We start from the raw sequence: 18727 nt of genomic DNA on the forward strand, positions 1-18727 counted from the left end.
AAGCAGCTAAAGTGGAACTAAAACAGGAAATAAAAGGCTTAAAAACAACTCATGCTACGTCCTTGGAGGAAAATCTGTCAAATCAAGAAGGAAAACCAGACATTAATAGAATACCAGAGGCAAGAATACAATTCCAACTATAGCCATCTATATAGTATTGTATATTTAACTGCTAAGAAGTAAAATCAAACCTCCTGACGCTATTTATAGATTTTCTATTATAACAAAATCAGGCTTTGGCACTTCAAAACTTAAGGAGAACATTGTACAATAAGATTATTGTACAATGTTCTACAGCCTGAGACAGCTTCAGGTGATGCACAGCAGCGTCACACTTTCTCTAAGAATGGACAAAGCTCCTTGATGGTTCTAGAACTGAAACCTCTGCCAGAGGCTTCTCCGTGTGACAGGTTCAGCAGGAAAAACCCCAGGATTGAGGGTCTGCACCACGCAGCAATGCTATAGACCAGTTCACTGCTATTGTTTTCATCCGGGTTTTTCGCGCATGCGCGCCGGACTGGAAGGCAGAAGGCGAGCACATAGCAGGCGCAAACAAAGGAAACTGACCAAAAGGAAACTGACCAAAATACGCTCTAATTCACCCGTTTTGTAATGATAGAATGCAAGAACAGTCCTGTTTTTGCCTACCCACTGGACCCGGAAGTAGCGCGGATGTTACGCGTGACCTACCCTATATCTAACACCACACCCACAGTAGTGGGAGGAACACACTCGCTAATAGACCTTGATATTCATAGTTGCAGTTTCTTTTGTCGCTGTTGCTGGTGGGGGACTGTAATAGTTGCTTCACATGTTTCATTTATAGAACATTTCAAGAATGCAAAAGAACAGATACATACAGTTCTAGCTCCCAACATGAATCAGACATGCATAAGAAGAACACTTGTCTAATGTTCATAACACAGATATGTAGGTGTTTTCAAAAATGTAGAAAACTAATTTTTAGCTTGCAGAGGCATGACAAACAATTCTCCTCATAAAATTGGACAAGAGGATTTTGTCTCAGCTTCCTTAAGAAGTTTCTCCACCAGTTCACTTATTTCAGTTTCATGATTTTTAAGCATTTTTCCTTTTTCCGTCTCTGTTTTGGTCTGCTTTAATTCTTCCTCATGTCTTGTCAGTAAATCTTTAACTGCTGTTATATTTTCTCTCTTCTGGGAGACACAGTTCACTAAATTACTAATTTGAAGCTGATGTTGTTTCCTCTTTTCTGATTCCTTGTGTGCGGCCAGTGCCTTCAACAGGTCATACTTCTCATCCTTGTCCTTCATTTGCTCCTTAAGCGCCTCCTTTTGTGCTTCAAACTCCTTCTTATACTTCTCCTGGAATTCGTTTGACTTGACAGCTTCCTCTCTCGCTCTGTCTTTGTATTCCTTTTGAAGTCGTTTCAGCTTTTCCTCTAAAATCTTTCGTTCTTTTTCTTCTTGTTCTCTTCTGATTTGTTCTTCTTTCTTTCTTTCCTCTTCATATCTTTCATGTTCCTTCTTGTACTGCTCCTCAAGTTCTCTCAGTTTTCTTAACTCTTTGTCTTTTCTCTTTTCTTCCTCCTCTTTTTGTTTCTCCCACCATTCTTTGCGTTCTTTTTCCCAAGCCTCTTTATCTTTCTCCTTCTCTTCTCTGATCCTTTCCAGCTCTCTGTTGACACTCTTCTTTTCCTCTTTCTCTGACTGAATTTGTTTGTCCAGATCTTCAAGCTGCTGCATCAAATTCTGTCGATGAGTTTTGTCATCGGTTTCTCTTTTCCTCTTTTCCTTTTCTCTCTCTTCCCGCTCCCTCTCTCTCTGTTTATGCTCTTTATCAATATTCTCTTTCATTTCCTTCAGTTTCCATTCTGCTTCCTCTTTTAGTTTTTCTTTTTCTTCTTCCATTTTTCTTTTCATTTCTTGCATATCTTCCTCATACTTTCTCTTAAGTTCCTCCCTCTCTCTCTTCATCTCTTCTTCCTTCTCCTTGAGAATCTTCTCTGTTTTTTTCTGGATGGCAGCTTCAGCCTCCTGCAGCATCTCATTGGTGTAGAAGCAGCCGTTATTTTCCTTCACCATCCTGTCGATCTTTCTAATCAGGTCACTGACCTGTGTTTGGTTCTGTTTGTCATAGTTTTTAAACACATGGTATCTTCCTCCACAGTCAGAAATGAGCTTCTCTAACAGATTTTGATCTTTTCTTATGTATTCCTCGATTGTCTGCTCATTATGTTTCAATGTATCCCCATATGTAAAAAGAATGATGGTGAACTTTTCTGAACCTTTCCCAAAGCCTTCCTTTATTAATCTCAAAGTCTCTTTCTCCACTTGAGTGAATCTTCCGATCTGTAACACCAGCAGGAAGACATGTGGACCTGGAGCCAGGAGACTCATACATTTCAAAGTCTCATCATTAACTTGTTCATGGCTCAAACTGTCATCAAATAAACCAGGAGTGTCGACGACAGCAACAGGACGACCGTCCACCACACACTCTTCTTTCTGACAACGTTTTGTGACTGATTTGGGGTTGGACTCGGCTTTAAAGGCTTTACGTCCCAGAATTGTGTTTCCAGAAGAGCTCTTTCCACAACCGGTCTTTCCAATCAGAACAATCCTCAGATTCGTGGAGCTCTGATCTGATTCAGTACCTGTAATAAAAGAAAATTCAGAAAGTTAAAAGGCTGAAAATTACCACAGCATTGCACCAGAAGTCTCGTCTGAAATATGGTATAAAATTATTTATAAAATGCTTACAAAGATCAGACTGTGTCTTTTTGAGTTTCTTCATTTCAGCCTCTAGTCTGGTGATGTGTTCATCTTGTTTTATGTTCTTCTCCATTTGGGCCCTTGTAAATGTCTCTGAAGTGTAAAAACGTGGTGAATTCTTGAGAATGATTGTTTTTTCCACCCCGCTTAGCAGTTCTGGAATCTGCTGCTTGTCCTTGATGTTGACAACAACATATCTTGCTCCACATCTCTGAATAAGCCTCTGGATGTCTCTGTCTCTGCTTATAAAGTTAACCACATCTGGAGCTTTAGGATCTGACTCCACAGTGAACAGAATCATAGTCAACTCATTGACCACAGAGTTGAACATGTCCTGGATGGTCTGTAACTCTCCTTTGTCTTCATCAGTGAGGGGATCCACAGGTAGGACCAAGATGAAGGCGTGGACCCCCTCAGGATCACAGAGGGAGACGCATCTGAATGATTCCTCCATCACTTCCTGCTGAGTTCTTCCATTCAAGGCAGGCAGCTCCACCACAGAAACCCAACGTCCGCTGACCTCTCCCTGGTTTTTAACGCTAACCGATGAGTTGGATCTTAGCTCAGTCTGACCTAGGATGGCCTTGGCTGCTGAGGTCTTCCCTGCTCCTCTCCTCCCACACAGAACCAGGTTTAGTGGAGGTTTGATCTGTTCCTGTTGGGGTCTGCTGGTCTCTTCTTTGGAGGAAAGATATGCTCCTTTGTTTTCATGCACAATGTTCTCAATCTCCTCCAGCAACTGTGTGAAATCTTCTCTACACATATTGTAGTGTCTTCCATTGCAATCGCTTAAAAGTTCATTAGCAGAAGGTCTCATTTCATCATCATGTGTTATGACGACCATGGCATGCTTGAAGGGATCTTGATGAAACAAAGTCAAGACAAACTTCAGTGTTTTTCTGTTCTTCTCATTGAAATCTGAAGGCTTTACTAACAGCAGCAGAACATGTGGTCCAGGACGGCAAAGCTTCAAACAACTGTTAATTTCTTCTAATAAAGCTTCCACTGACAGACTGAAGATGTCAGGCAATTTTACAACCTTCACTGGTTTTCCTCTCCATTCTCCACAAGCCAACTCACTTTTCTTTAAATGGTTAAATTTGTAAAACTTAGTTTGCTTTTTCTGCATGATGATGTTGCAGAGGTAGTTCTTCTTGTCCTCACTTTTTCCAAAGATCACTATCCGGAGTCCATCTGCTAAAAAATAAATAAATAATGAATATATAAACTCTAACAATGATACTATAAATTTTAAATATTTAACTCTGTGTTCTCCTCAAATTTTCTAGTCTCTAAACGCCTTTTAATATAGAACCAAAAAGTGAATAGGTCATCATAGAGTACTTAATGTATCCTCTTTATTTTTAATTTTTAATGTCTTTTAAATAAACTCCTAAAATATTAACAACATTTTAATCGGAGTAAAATACCAACTCAGGTAAAAATATTTAACATTGATCTGCTCAGTCCAATAGTAGTGGGGTTGTTTAAGATTAACTAAACCCCAAATCCACTTCTTTTGCAGATAAATTGAATGAATATGGTTGTATGGAAGCTATCTTTATGTTACTGTGCAAATTGACATTTTTTGTGTAAACTTGTTTAATTTTGCAATATTTGGCTAAAAACCATCTTAGTGCTGACCTCTATGGGTTGACATGTGGTTATTGCAGTTATGGTAAGTGGCCAGTATGAACTTTTCCAGTCATACTGGCCACTCAAAGTTACCTGACTCCGCCAGATAGATTTGCTCCGCATATCCATCTGGAAACCTTCCGTTGAAGTAATTTTGGGAAGGGGCGAAAATACTGGTCAGCTGATTGGCCTATGTTGGTGATAGACGGGCCAAATAAACCAATCAGATTCGTCGTCGCTCTGTTACGAGCGACGACGAAAACACAACCACAAGCCAAGCTACTCTTGCTGCTGCAGGTAAAGGCTCGTTAGCTCAGCAGAGAAATACTCTGTAATTCCGATAAAACTTGCTCAATAGCCACGCTAACGCTAGTTTCATCGGCTGAAGCCGCCATGTTCTTTAGACTGAACTGTCGCGCTTCCCGTTGCGTCACACCTCAACCCGCCTCAAAGCCAACGCTGATTGGACGTTCGTTTGGTGAACGGCTCCAAATTTTCTTTAACGGAAAGTAGCCAGACTGATCTGCGAGTGAAACCTTGAAAGCTCGCGAGATCAGGATGGTCTCACGAGGCTACACTCAAAGTGCTTTAGAGCCACATTCACCCAATCACACAGATTCATACACTGATACGCAGATCGGTTGGGGTTAAGTGCCATCGATTTGACGGAGGGAAGGTTGAATTGAACCCATTACGCTTCTCTACCCATTGTGCTACAGTCGCCCTCTATTGGTCAAATAGGGTAACAGTTGAGTTAGGCTTATCTTGGAATTCTGAACTGAGAAGTCGGAGTAACGTAACCTCTGACGCTTGTGGATGCTTGTATTTGGCTATAGTTTGCCAAAGTCTGCATTTATATGGATGTCATTGAACACCTTGATAAGGGCGGTCTCTGTACTGTGGTGAGGAAACCTGACTGGAAAACATCAAAGCGGCCGGTCATTGATAAGAAGGTGTTTAATTGTTGAAACTCACCTTTTTCAATAATACTGATAAAAGGATGTTTGAGATGGGCCTGTTGTTCTGGAGTAGCAGTTTGTCTAAATTGTTTTTTTTTTTCAACAGTGCTTTCATAATTGCTGTTTTTAGGGACTGGGGGAAAACACCTGGCAGAAGGGACGTGTTTATTATCTGAGTCAAATCAGACGCTATGACAGGCAAAACTTTCTTAAAGGAAACTGTGGGTAGAACATCAAGACAGCAGGAGGAACTTAGCTGCTGAATGATCTGCTCTAAGCTGCCGGAGTGTATTTGGCTGAATTGGGACATTTTGTCAAGATAAGTCGTAGTTGGAGACGACTTTGGTTCTGAACTTGACATGGGTGTACAGACTGATCCTCTTTTTTCTCAATAAAAATTTGTTGCACGCTCTGGTGGAGTAGAGTTCAGATCACAAATGCAGGAGCGTAAACAGCCTGAATACATCTGTCAGGGTGCTACGATGACGTATGGTTGGCACAGCTCAGCCTGTTTCTCTCCCTCTCCTGCAGGTGACTACTGATGAGCGGGGAGGTGCTGAATGCAGGTGCTTGGCGTTTCGTGGCTGCGGGGACGGCTTATAGGTAAATGGCTGTCAGCACTTCGGCGCCTGAGTGTTAGCCTTAACCGGTACGTCTGAGCAGAATTAAAATTGGCTCATATTCTTGATGAACTGACTGCACAGATGAAATTTGGAGGTGGAATTTCTCAAATGAAATAATCTGAAAACAAGTTTTGGTGATAGAAAAAAGCTACAAAACTGATAGCTAAACTCTCTATCTTACCCTTGACAGTTTTTCTTACTGCAACAAGAGAAGCACTGGGTTGGTTGAGGGACCAAAGCCCCGGCAAAGTAAAGCGCCCGACTGAAGTGAAATTAGTCGGGTGAATGTGTATAGAAAAGCTACCCATGATTTAAAAAGTCCCAGGCTTTTAAATAGCAATGGAACATTTAACTGAATACCACTGCTCTGCGTTTGAACTCAATTCTGTCAGAGTAATTCTTTCTGGATCCTTAAATTAGTTTATCAGAATAGAAAAAGGTAAAATTAGCAAATAAACCTATGTGGTAATAAAAAGCTTAAAGCTAAAGAAAAAGTTTATAGGAGATAAAATAACCATTTTGTTTTATACTTTGCTGTAAGTTAGGTTGTGCAAAAGACAAAAAAGGCAAATAACACATTCTTCTTCTTCTTTTTTTCTTCCCAATAGGCAGCTCCACTAGAAAAACCCATCCTCCGAATGTGTTATTTCTTCCAAATAACACATTCTAACAGAGTAAATTCCTTGCTTTGGTCTATTGTTTGGTTTTTGGGGACAGAATTTAAAACATTTTGTAAAAATTTAACTTCTTGGTAAATTCTCAAACTACTAATCTTCATAACTTACCATTTTCTGTTGTGGGATCAATATTAAAACTGATTTCCTCTGGTTTAACGTATTCCTCAGTTAGTCTTTGAGATGCGTCCTTGAAAACATCACAGCTCACATATCCGTTGTTCTCTTTTACAATCTGACTTAAACGTGTCAGCAGCTCACGACGTTCCAGGTTCTTCAGACTTAAGTGTCTGTACTGACATTTAACGATCATCTCTTTTAAGAGTAGGTCAGATGAACCATCAGCTTCACTCCTCTCTCTGGGTGTGGAAACCAGAACCATGGAATGATCAAACGATTGATCACTGAGACGTGTCAGGAAGACACAGAGCCTCTCTTTTTGTTCCTCAGTGAAGTTCTCAGGCTGAAGAACCAGCAGGAACACATGAGGTCCTGGATCAGAGAGTGTGATGCAGGTTTCCACATATTCACTGAGTTTGTTTTCAGACAGGTTGGTTTGCAGGAGGTCTGGGGTGTTGATGATGGTTACTGTTCTCTTATTGAACCGCGTTAAGTGTTTCTCGCACTGTTCAGGTGCTTTTTCAGTGGTGATTCCTTCCTTTTTCAGTATGAAGTTCCCAACTGATCTCCTCTCTGACCAGCTGTTCCCCAGCAGAACAACCCGGAGCTCTGAGACTGTCAAAACATAGAAAGAATGAATGAATAGATACCAAAAAGAATGATTTACATTAGCCATGTTTGTGAGCACAAACAAGTAATTTGACTCTCTAAGCTTGAGTGTTTCTATTGCTGCAGTTTTAGTAAGTGATCAGATTAGGGCAATAAATTAATAAAACCAAACATGGATAAAAAAAAGTTAAATATAAAACAGGGCTCTAAACTAACTTTTTGCTATGGATACAAGATTTAGGAAAAATGCTCAATGCTGCTACCATTTCCAAGACCCCAGCAACAATTCCTGAAGGTACATGGTTCTTTATTGTTAAAATCAAATGGTGTGACTGATTACTTCCTTAATTAGTCCATAAACTAAATGTAGGGGATAATCCAAACCCTGTTCAGATAAACATGCCAATTAAGTGTTAATTTTCTGTTAGGAAAAAAAGTAGACAAGATAACACTTAATTTAAAGCACCTGTGACACGCCTTACCCACAAATACATAAAAGGAAAACATTAATATTGATAGACACTGGCCAGTAATTTACATTATATCGATCAAAGAATAAGAAAAATAATAACATCACAAAATAAGTAAATGTTTTGCTCAATTTTGGAAGTCCAGTGTTGACAGGAAATGACGTAAAAGGGGAACATGGCAGTTGTCTTGAGCACTTCTCAGCAAGTTTCTTTTGAACAAGCACTATCTGAATTGGGATGAGAAATAATGTCAGAAGTCAGGATGTGTTACAGACCACCACTTCTAAATTTTACACCTCAGCATACTGGAACTTTTTTCTAGTGTGCCGTGCGTACCTGGACTTCTACCTGCATCCCTGCCCCCGGTGACCTCTCCAAAGTTTACAGCTTGTAGTATATTTGTTGATTTAAAAAAAAAAATTGCCTCATAAGAAACCCATTGCCTTGGCGCAAAACGCTGGCTGTACATTAAAATGGATGTAGGCGCCTCATGAAACTAATTTTGTATCAACAATTATACTTCCACACAAAATAACTCTGTTTTACCTATCAAGGAGAAAAAATAACAAACAATAGATTTTAAGTGGGTTTAAAAACTAAATCAAGTATAATGAATAAAATGCAACAATGGGCAGTGTAATACGGAACTAGGATTCACTCTAAAGTGCTCTTAGAATATGATGGAATTATTTTTACTATATGTTTTATCATGTATTTACTCATTACTATTGAAAAGGTTTTAAGGTTTGAGTTTTTTTAAGGAAAAGAAGAAGATGTTTTGGGAGAAGGCATCATGAACAATTGAACATGTTGGGGAAAAAAAGGACATTTGTAATCACTGAAGTGGTTTTATAAGTTCAATATTCCTAAGATTTTGATTACAAGAAATGTCGGGATATTGGTTGTGTATTGCATAATAATTTGCTCTTTATTTCAGTGGTATTCTGGCTTGGTTGGATTGGAGTATTCCTAACGGGTTACATCCATCTGTAAAGAACATCTTTGTCAATCTGGTTTATGGCCCCTGTGGTCATATGACGTGTTAGCTGAAATAATAATTACATGGTGAATCAAACATTTAGAAGGAAATCTCTTAGGTTTGGGAAATAAGAACCCCTCTTCAGGTATGAAGATTAAAAGTCTCTTTGTAGTTGCACAGCGATAATGAAATAACACATGACAGATAAAGGTACTTTCTTTTATTAATTCTAGTATATTGATAGGATTACAATTGCTGGATAAGTTTTCAATTTATAGGTTGGGATGTCTTACTCTTAAGAGAAAATCTGAAATTAATTCTATTTAAATAGACACAGGAATGCAAAATATTCTATTTAGGTTTTAAGTTTCAGTTCTCTGATGGTCGAAGTGACGTGAGAAGCAGGGGGATATGATGGAATTGTTTTTTCTATTCTATATGTTTTATCATGTATTTACTCAATGCTAATGAAAAGGTTTTTTTATGTTTGAGTTCATTCAGACATCAGAGTGTTTTTCAGAGGACTAATATCTCCCTCTTATGTTACAGAGTAAGGTCTGGTGCAAGAAACAGCCTCACCATAAATTTGTGAGCACTATCTTATCTGTAATGAATTGAACATAGCCATCTGGGTATCCTCCCTTTCCTGGTCACTGATTGGACAATTGTCAAGGTTGTTCTGTATAGCTGAAACTGCTAGTTCACGATCTGGTCACACTAAGGTATGTTTCCCCCTTCCTTCAGCTCTGCAATGAAACTAAGGTCCTCCCTTTTTGAGATAATAAAAGTACAGCAGCAGCAGAGTGGATTTCAGAACAGGAAAGAGATGTAAAGGAATTCATTTCTCTGCTGGTTGTCTCTTCCCTGTTGTCTCTTCTTTGTGTTGTTTAATGAATGTTTTAGGTGTTTGAACCGGACAGAATAAGACTTACTTTGTGTTTTGTTTTGTTTGAGAAAAACATCAAAAAACATCATATATGTCTGACTATCCAGAGGAAACTGAATAATGTGATGATGGTTTGGTTTATTTTCCTGTTTGTTGTCATTAGGGTGAGCTCACTAAAACCACATCTTCGGTACTCTTGCATTTATCATTTTTCATGTTTCGCATTTGTTTTTTATTTGTTTAAAGAAGTTCACCCACACACACACACACACACACACACAAAAAAAAAAGATGCTAGCCAATTACAGCTGGACAGGGGCGGGTCGCTTGGTCATACAAAATAGCTTTCAGAGAAGCTGGCGCAGCTCAGCTGTGGTCACCGTCGGTGTCAGTAGAGCGGGATGGATATTCGGTCTGATTACCAAATAATTACAAGAAGTGACAAAGAAGGAAGCGAGAGCGAGCTGGAAGGAGCGCTATTAATTTCTGTTTGAAACGTCAGCATTGAGGTCAACACTGGAGTAAACATTGACGCTAGGAGGGTTAGCTAGACAGCTAGCAGCACAAGGAGCAGAACTCAGGAGTAAAACTGCTAAATTGAAGAAACGTGGGTTACTTCAGGTAGATGGGAACTCTGCTTTGTTCTGATCCTTGTTCGCCTAGCTGCTGTAATTACAGAACTTCTTCTAGTATGAACTTTTACTTCAGTCAGTGTTAAGCCTGACACCATTGCTCATGTTTATGTATGCTAATGCTTGACTTTTGAGTCAAGACACAGCTTTACAGGTTGATGTATCTCACTGTTAGTTTCCATCCCAAACCCAGCATAAAACCTGCCCAACTAAAAAGAAAAAAAAAACAAGCCCAAATCTCAACACATGAGAACATGCCATAATGTACACAAAATGTACAATCAGTCAACCAAATAACACACAAGATCACTAACAATCATGATATATCAACTGGAAAAAAAACTTATTAATAGCTTCCCAACATGAGTAATACATCTACCTTAATATAAATGTAATTTCTCTTACAGAATATAGCTCAATTAAACATTTCTCTTTCACACAGCCATGAAATATTTTTAAGTTGATCAGTACAACTCAACCCCTTTTGGGGAATTTACATTGACCAATATAATTTCATAGTGACACTTGATTAACCATTATTCTTTTCTTGTTTTATTATAACAATCAATATTCATTATAACTATTATTCATTGATGATGTCAGATTCAACTCATTTAAAAAATAAATTCACCAGTAAAATGAGTTCAATGAGATGGCATTTTATTAAAAGGGTTTTAGTTTTCTTCCAGACATAGACAACTATTTTGATATACATTTTGTTAGTAATTCTTTCTAAAAGCCAAACAAATGTGAAAAGCTTCCCAAATTTTTACAACCTGTGTTCAAAAGAAGCCTAATTGGGTGGAAACCTGCCTAATTTGGTAACACTGAATACACTATTTATTTTTGTTAGAATTTAAAAAAAAAATAATAACTTTTTTTTTTTTAAGTATGCCCCCCTGACAAATGTAATGCCCCCCCCCCCCCCCCCCCCCCCCCTGTGATTTGTTTCTGCAGCCGGGTCTGTCCAAGCATGAACTTGAATTGCTCACAGCTCAGATCTTGTGTTATTACAACGCGACTAAAGTGATCATCATCAGTGGAAAAACCCAGCTCTCTCCCTGAAATTCTAAGGATAACAAATATGAAGTGCTACCCAAACATTTCTATGATTCTTCACCTTCTGTGAGTTATACCTGTTGTGAGTGCTTCTGTGGAACGTAACTCGGGCCTTAAAGCAGTGAAAACTTTGCTGAGGTCGACTATGGGACAAGAAAGGTTTGTGGCTTTGCTTCTTATATATGTCCACAAGGACATTGTTGATGTCTAAATGTATGTCCACAAGGACATTCATTTAGACATCAACAAAATCATCGACATATTTGCCCAGAAGCATCCCGGAAGGTTGACATTTGTAAACCCATTATCATCGTCATCATAAAGTTGAAGGTGTTGTAGAAGAGAACAATATTCTTTGTCTTCCTGTTCTATTATAGGCTTATGGCTTAACTTCACCATACATGTTCATGGTGAAATAAAGAAAATCTTTGTTTGATTAGCTGTTGATAAGGATATTTTTTTAAGGATAATTTTTTCTTCAAACTACTTTTTAACCTTGTGCATGCTGTAAAAACCAAGAAATTTCGGCTTAAAAATCCTTTTTCAATTACAATAATTTAATCATGCTAATTCCACTTATGTTCATCCATTACAATGATTATCAATTCAAAAACCCTTAGATGAATTATTAGGGTAGTGTGAAAGAATAAAGATGGCATTCTTTGGTCGTTTAGCCTCACATTGTCTTGACGTGACCCTTAGGTGCGCACCCCCCATTGAAAAATCCTGGATCCGCCCCTGAGGAGCAACACTGATTGGCCATCAATTTCAAATGCTGCTGTGCAAATGGATTAGGCAACAAGTAGAGACTAGAGGCAGTTGACAAGTAGTGACCACAGACCACTTCTCAGTTCCTGTTTTTTGGCTGATGTTTTGGGCACTTTTGAAAGCTGGGGGTGCTTTCACTCTAGTGCTATCATGAGACGGAGTCTACAAACTACACAGGTGGCACAGGTAGTACAGCTCATCCACAATGGCACACTAGCGTTTTTTAGCATGTGAGAAACAGGCAGCCAACCAGGGCAGCACGTTTTGCAATGATTCATAGGGGGCAGCAAGAGCAGTTATAAAAAATAAATTAAGCTTGGCCTCCCCTGGGATTGCACAATCCCATGTTAACTGCACTGGCTTCCATTCTGTGATGCATCTTCCTGTCTCTAGATCATAAATTCAATTGTTCAAACAGTTATGAACTGATTTTCCATAATTTAATGTATGTGGATTACGAATTGTGCTTTGGTCATCAAACTGTGTGCAAGTAACATGTTTCTGTGCTGCTGGGTGATCATAACCGGCAAAGAGCTGGTTGTAGGTGTGGCTGGCAGTTCATTTTTTGATTACTTTTACTTCACTATATTTCGGTACTTAATTGCATACTTTTACTCCGATACATTTTCAATGTTTGTTTAGTTACTCGTTACAAAAAAAGTGTCGGTTTGGGTCAGCCAGACGTGCGTACATGCACAGGTTCGCCCGGAGCGCCTCCGTTTGAAGCGCTCGCCGTGTCATTTCAAAGTTGCTGTGAGCCAGCGGGGGCGGGGCCTGCCGCTCCACGCAGCCAATCACTAACGCGCCTGGCCTTTGATTGACAAGGTAGAGACCCCCCTTTAACTCCGCTCTCATTGGTTGTGCTGTCTTAAATCCCGCCTTCCCTCTTTTTGATTGGCTGTTTTCTATTACGTGTGTGCGTGCATGTGCGTACGTGCTTGGAGCACGAGATTTCATTTTTGATTTTAACTGGGATACAGTCGTTACCACAATTAATACTAGACTACGAAACTAGTCCCAGTTAAGAAACTAAATATTATCTGCACTAAAATAGGTGAAAGCTGCTGAGTGCAGTTCTGAACAGAAGCAGCAGAGAGAGTTTTGAATTGTTGAACTTGAGAAATGTAAGTAACCAATGTTAGCATCTCAAAATGGCATTTAATTCTTTTATCAGCAAAAGCCTAATCTTGTCTATAAAACTAAATATTCTGTGCCAGGCAGGAGTTCTGAAGACTGCTGGAAAGATGGAAAAGCAAAGACTGTAGGTCATAAAAATTCAGATTCTTAGCCACAGCCGTCTGAAAAAGGTGAGAGTGTCACTTTTACCATTATTTCGTTGTTATTGTTGCTTTCATTTATTTTCGGCCATTTGAGGCAGTTGCTACTCTTGTTTAGACCTTTGCGTAGTTATAATAGTAAGATTAGGGTTCCACAAAATAATAGTGTTATTCATTTGACTATTTCTACTTCTAGAACTAGGATAAAGACAAATAAAACAAAGGAACACAATTTACATTGGTTTATTTGTTCATAGATTTCCACACTGTCCATTAATAAATTAGTATAAACCAGGGCCGGAGCTAGCAGATTCAGAGGGCAGAGAATTCCCAAAGTATCTAACATATTCTTCCTCCTGCAATGGAAGAGAAAATTGTTATGGGCTGGCTGAAATACACCAGGTCACAAAAGGCCATATTTTGGCTGCAGCGCTTTCTGTTCTCTTATGAAGAAAAGATCATCTAGTGCACTAAATTCAATAGCTGGGTTGAAAATATCCAGTATAAAATACAGAGATTTGTGTGTGGTGTGGTGGCGGCAGGTGTAGAGGGGGCCCAAAAAGACTGTGTTGTCCCGGGCCCTGGCAAAGCTGTCAGCTGGCCTGCCTGCAGGTGTATCTATTAGCAGGTTTACCACTTCCTGTAGGTTAACTAAGCCTGGTTTATCACTTCACCATTTTCTTAGTATACACCACCCTTGCCTGCACTTGGTTGTGTGTTGGTTGCATAGCACTGACATTGCTTGAAGAAGGAAAACTGAAGGCTTACAAAAAGGTTTCTGTCTAAACTTGGTCTAAATTTCTCCTGCACTTGGTTGTTTATATTATTTTAAGTGAATTTGACTTTCAAAGTTTACCTAAATCAAAAAAATGTCATTTAAACTGCATGTGCTTTGTTTTACTTTTTACTTATACTTTTCATTACATTACTTGAGTACATCTATTTTTACAGTAATTTTCATACTTAAGTACAAGACATTTCAAATACTTTAAGACTTTTACTCAAGTAACATTTCAGTCAGTTACTTGGACTTTTACCAAAGTCATATTTTGGAGAGGTACTTATACTTTTACTTGACTCCGAGATTTCAGTACTTTATACAACACTGCACTGGAGTGCTGATTTTGCCGAAAAACTGAAGTCACTGGCCGCCATCTTGCTACTCCCTACTCTCACAGAATCCCATAGGATTTGGTTTCAACAACAAGCTGTTTTCTGGCTGTGTGAAAACGTTTCATAGGTAATTCTACAGTCAGTGGATGTACTATCGCTATCATCTACTAGGAAATTAGGTGCTAAAATATTTTACATGTTATTCCATTTAAAAGTGGAGGGGAGTGGTGGCCTAGTGGTTAGAGCCTAGTGGTTAGAGCAACAATTCAGAGCCACAATTCACGAGAACGCGAGTGCGTTCTCGTGAATTGAAAAACAGCCTAAGACTTCCTGAAAAGACGAGAGTGTAGACTTCCCAGTAAACTCCGTCGTAATGTAAAATATGACAGTTTACTGGATTAAGGAAAGTTCTAGTATACTAGATGCTATCACACATAACAATTTTTGAGCATTTGGGCACATTTACTCTTTATTTCCCAAAGTTTTCGGGGGAGGACAGGAGATAATGGATATTTCAGATGTCTGAAAGACCTCGTTTATTTATTTTTATTTTACAATTTTGTCAACAGCTGCCGATTAAACCGAATGTTACAACCTTGACATGATTATGGGAGTTGTTTTACCGAGAAATCAATTAGAAGCGCTGTGAAAATGGCTGCAAAGCGCACTCCCGACACAGGGGGAACAGATTTTCCAACACCGGAACAGGACTGATCAAGGAAGGCTTTCCTCCCTGGCAGTGATCTCCATTGAGACTGAGAGACTTTTAAAACTGAAGAAGATAAAGAGAACTTTTACCAGAAAGTGGCCGATATTTTGTGCAGAAAGAGCGCCGCATGGACTTCAATTATAAGTAGAGGTAAGACAGCGATAATTATTTATGTTTTGTTTCTGTAATGCAATGTGTGTAATGTGTGTTATATTTTTAGAATGTGTTACAAATGCAGAAATCGATCATAACTAATAAACTGTTACCAATCAAATGAAAAATAATTTAGTTTTATTTTTTTTCATCAAAGATTCAATAATTTTTCCATGTCTCTTGTTAAATTGACCTGGCCCAATCAGTCGCCTTCAGCACTTTGCAATGAGTCTACTCTGTAGAGTGTATATATTTGTAAATCTGACTCTGATGAGGTAAGCGCCTCACCAGCTATCAATCCTACCGCACGTCACTGGTGAGAAGATGCTGCAGCCCTGCAGACTGCACAGAGCCTGACAGGCTGGAGGCTAAAAGAGACGAAGAAAAGACCTGAAGAGGAGGAGCGCACCTCTGGGCCTCTCAGATGGACTGGGCAACAGGACTGCAGGGGAATCCACTCTACAGTGCAACTGTCAAATGGAATTAGTGGCTACAGTCAGTCACACCAAGGGGCGAGGTGGCAGGGAGGTTTGGGAGGATTCCCAACCGGCCAGTCTGTTTCATGTCGAACTGGTCGGTGGTCAAATTCTTTTTTACTACCCATAAAATAAAACGCAGCCACAGAGATGCACAGGCGCGAAGCTTCTGTGCATCTCCCAAAATATCCATCTGATATTATGGGAGATGCACACAGCCCCTCATAATAAAAAAAGAAGAAAAAAAACAAAGAAACTGGAGTGAGTTAAAGTAACAAGTGGTGCCATAAGTGGATTATTTTTCAGAAAGCTGTATGTCTTAAAAATCATATTTCAGATCCAGAGTGATTGCTCCTAACCTCTATTTTTTATAGTTCTTTTAAAATGTTTATTACTGAGAAGATTTTAAAGTCTGTAAATAATATAAAAAATCCTTTGTCCAATATTGTTTGTACTACTTTTTAGTCATAACTATTCAATATTTTTTCTTATTTAGCTTCATTAAATTATGTTAGGCCTACATCTTCATCCCACCTGACTGCTGAAACTAATTTATTTTCCCTTATGAGGATGATAATATTTATTTTATATACATATTAATTGTATGATTGTTTCTGTGCTCCTTTCCTCCACGGTTTAGGTGGTGGATGAGCCAATCAGCTCTCTCTGTTTCCACCATCTTCTGCTTAAGAATCTCTTGGGCTCGCTAAAGGTCCTCCTCATTACTTCTAACATTTTTTTCTCCTTTAGGAGCTATCTAAAGGCCTAAGATGCTTTGAGAATAACTTTCATCTTACAAGTTAAAATAATAAGAAAACTCTTAAATCCTGGAAGTTCTAAGATTTTTCCTAAAATGACGTCATTAAGAGCTACTTTAGTCTTAGGATTCTTTGTGAATACAGGCTCTGATTATTTACAGCTTACTGTGAACCTGTATACTGTATAAGCGCTTTGGAGGTCGTCAGACTAGTTAAAGTGCTATACAAGTACAAGCCATTTACCATTTACCATTTGGGTTGTAAATTTAAAAAGGATTGTGTGCAAAAACTTGAGGTTACTTATGAGTCCTTGAGAATTCTGCTTAGTAAACTCAGGTCCAGTAGTGCAAGTGAGATGTTCTGTTATGCACGTGTCAGGACATTTCAGCCACTCATGAGAAACTTGAAGTATACATTTATGTGTCGTCTGGACAGTATTAATGCAACTTCACGTCCTTCAGTACCCAATACTACCAGTCATCTTTGAACTCACAATCTGGCCAATCAAGATCCATACTGTGCCTGCGCTGCTGGATTCTGATGTCGTCTTCTACAATAAAAATACAGACAGGTTCTGTAAGTCGTCACTCAACTCCTATTCCGCTGAAGCAATAGGGTTTTAAAAATACAGCAAAAACTGTAAAATAAATATAATATGTAAAAATATAGATTTTGGTTTGCAATAATATCTTACCAGATTCATCCCCTGCAGATGCCATAGTGTACAGCTCTAATGATCTGTAAAAAAAAGAAGAGTTTTTTAGGTGCAAAGCTTGTGTCACCAAAAACAAAATACCAATATCCTGCAGCCAACATGGGATGTGATGCTGGGCATCATGTGCTGAGCCGAGCGGGGTGGGGTGGGGCGGCGAGGGGGGGTGTGGGAGTGGGGTGCGTTCTTGAAAAAAAACGATTTGGCTGTGTTGGTTTTTAAACATAAAATGTATCAACACGTTTTGCATGACAATCATCAGTAAAGCTTTACAGACTCTGCAGTCGGTTTTGGTTTAAACAAGATGACAGTGGAAACAGCGGAAAACAGTTCTGTATGTAGTTTTAGGTTGAGTCATAATGTTTTAACTCAAAGTGGTTTTTGCACACAACACTCTATTGAGAGTTTTTAACAAATGTAACAATATGTATCGATCGATAGACATAGATCAATGATAGAAAAGAGGAGTCAATAAAAATATTATAGTCATTAGTAATTTTATTAATGACTCGCAACCAATCACAAACACAGACCCAGGAACCAAGTCCCGCCCACTTCAAAGAGTTCAGAGAACATGCCTTCTTTTCTTCTCTTTTAAAGAAATGAGTCTATCAGCAGATTTGCCACATCCAACATGGCGGACACCCTGACTCATTCGCAGCATAAAGCCACACCGTGCAACGAGGCTTTTACAGTATATCTGTGGCTGTCACACCACAGATCCCTGAACATAATAGTCTAAGGAAGAACAGACTGGGAGTTCACTGACTCTGGAGGAAAAGTCAGACTGTTAAAAGCATACATGTGAAGGTTTAATGTCATTACATATGAACAAACACAGTAAACATGTAATGAGCTCTGCCCCTGCTGGAGGCTCAGGCCACACCTTCACAGAATATTGACAAACCACGAAAAATCACGACCGTTTCTCCTTTTTTTGTTTAATCACCTGAAAATTAAAGGGCAGATTGGCTGCTATTTCAACCGTGAAATATACTATCAGCCCATCAGAGAGTCACAGCAGCAGTTTTAGGCTTTAGTCCTCAGTTACTTCCTATATTTCCGCGACTTCTGCTGTCTGAAAAAAATCCTGTCATCGTGACATAATTTCCCAATTAGAGCTTAACCTTTATTTCGAGCATTTCTACAGCGTAGCGCCTCGGATTAAACGCTGAAAAATCAAGCTGAATTTTTCAAGCATTGAAAATGTCTGGAGAGAGAAACTTACCTGTGATTAATAATGATTTCTGTCCACCGATATCAATTATCTGTCTGAGTATTCTAATAAATTAAGCAAAGCCTATTTACCAAACATTAAACTTCTGTTTATAAGGATTTAATTTGTCTAACAGGAGAGCTCTA

At 39.0% G+C, this 18727-nt stretch overlaps 2 protein-coding genes across 2 annotated transcripts; both read right to left on the minus strand.

Moving 5' to 3' along the window:
• Positions 1-895: 895 nt before the first annotated feature.
• On the minus strand, positions 896-2639 carry LOC118564765 (GTPase IMAP family member 4-like; the record flags this gene model as incomplete). The annotated part of the gene is made up of 1 exon (XM_036143686.1): positions 896-2639. A coding segment is annotated over one exon (1644 nt), but the record flags the coding sequence as incomplete, so codon positions are not given.
• Positions 2640-6744: 4105 nt separating this feature from the next.
• Positions 6745-18727, minus strand: LOC110368137 (GTPase IMAP family member 4-like). The gene is made up of 4 exons (XM_036143701.1): positions 18594-18727; positions 17348-17391; positions 17147-17203; positions 6745-7379 (listed from the first exon to the last, which is right to left on the minus strand). The coding sequence occupies exons 2-4, from the start codon at positions 17370-17372 to the stop codon at positions 6745-6747; spliced, it is 717 nt and encodes a 238-aa protein (XP_035999594.1). The 5' UTR covers positions 17373-17391; positions 18594-18727.

The sequence above is a fragment of the Fundulus heteroclitus genome, chromosome 12, assembly GCF_011125445.2.
Source record: "Fundulus heteroclitus isolate FHET01 chromosome 12, MU-UCD_Fhet_4.1, whole genome shotgun sequence".
NCBI lineage: Eukaryota > Metazoa > Chordata > Actinopteri > Cyprinodontiformes > Fundulidae > Fundulus > Fundulus heteroclitus.

What these genes read in the sequence shown, in the direction of transcription:
- LOC110368137 (XM_036143701.1), bottom strand. Translation starts at nt 17,372, where the DNA reads ATGGCATCTGCAGGGGATGAATCTG. An exon ending in ATCTGCAGGGGATGAATCTG is followed by an intron (nt 17,204 to 17,347) that starts GTAAGATATTAT and finishes TTTTTATTGTAG; the next exon opens with AAGACGACATCAGAATCCAG. An exon ending in GGATCTTGATTGGCCAGATT is followed by an intron (nt 7,380 to 17,146) that starts GTGAGTTCAAAG and finishes ATGTTTTGACAG; the next exon opens with TCTCAGAGCTCCGGGTTGTT.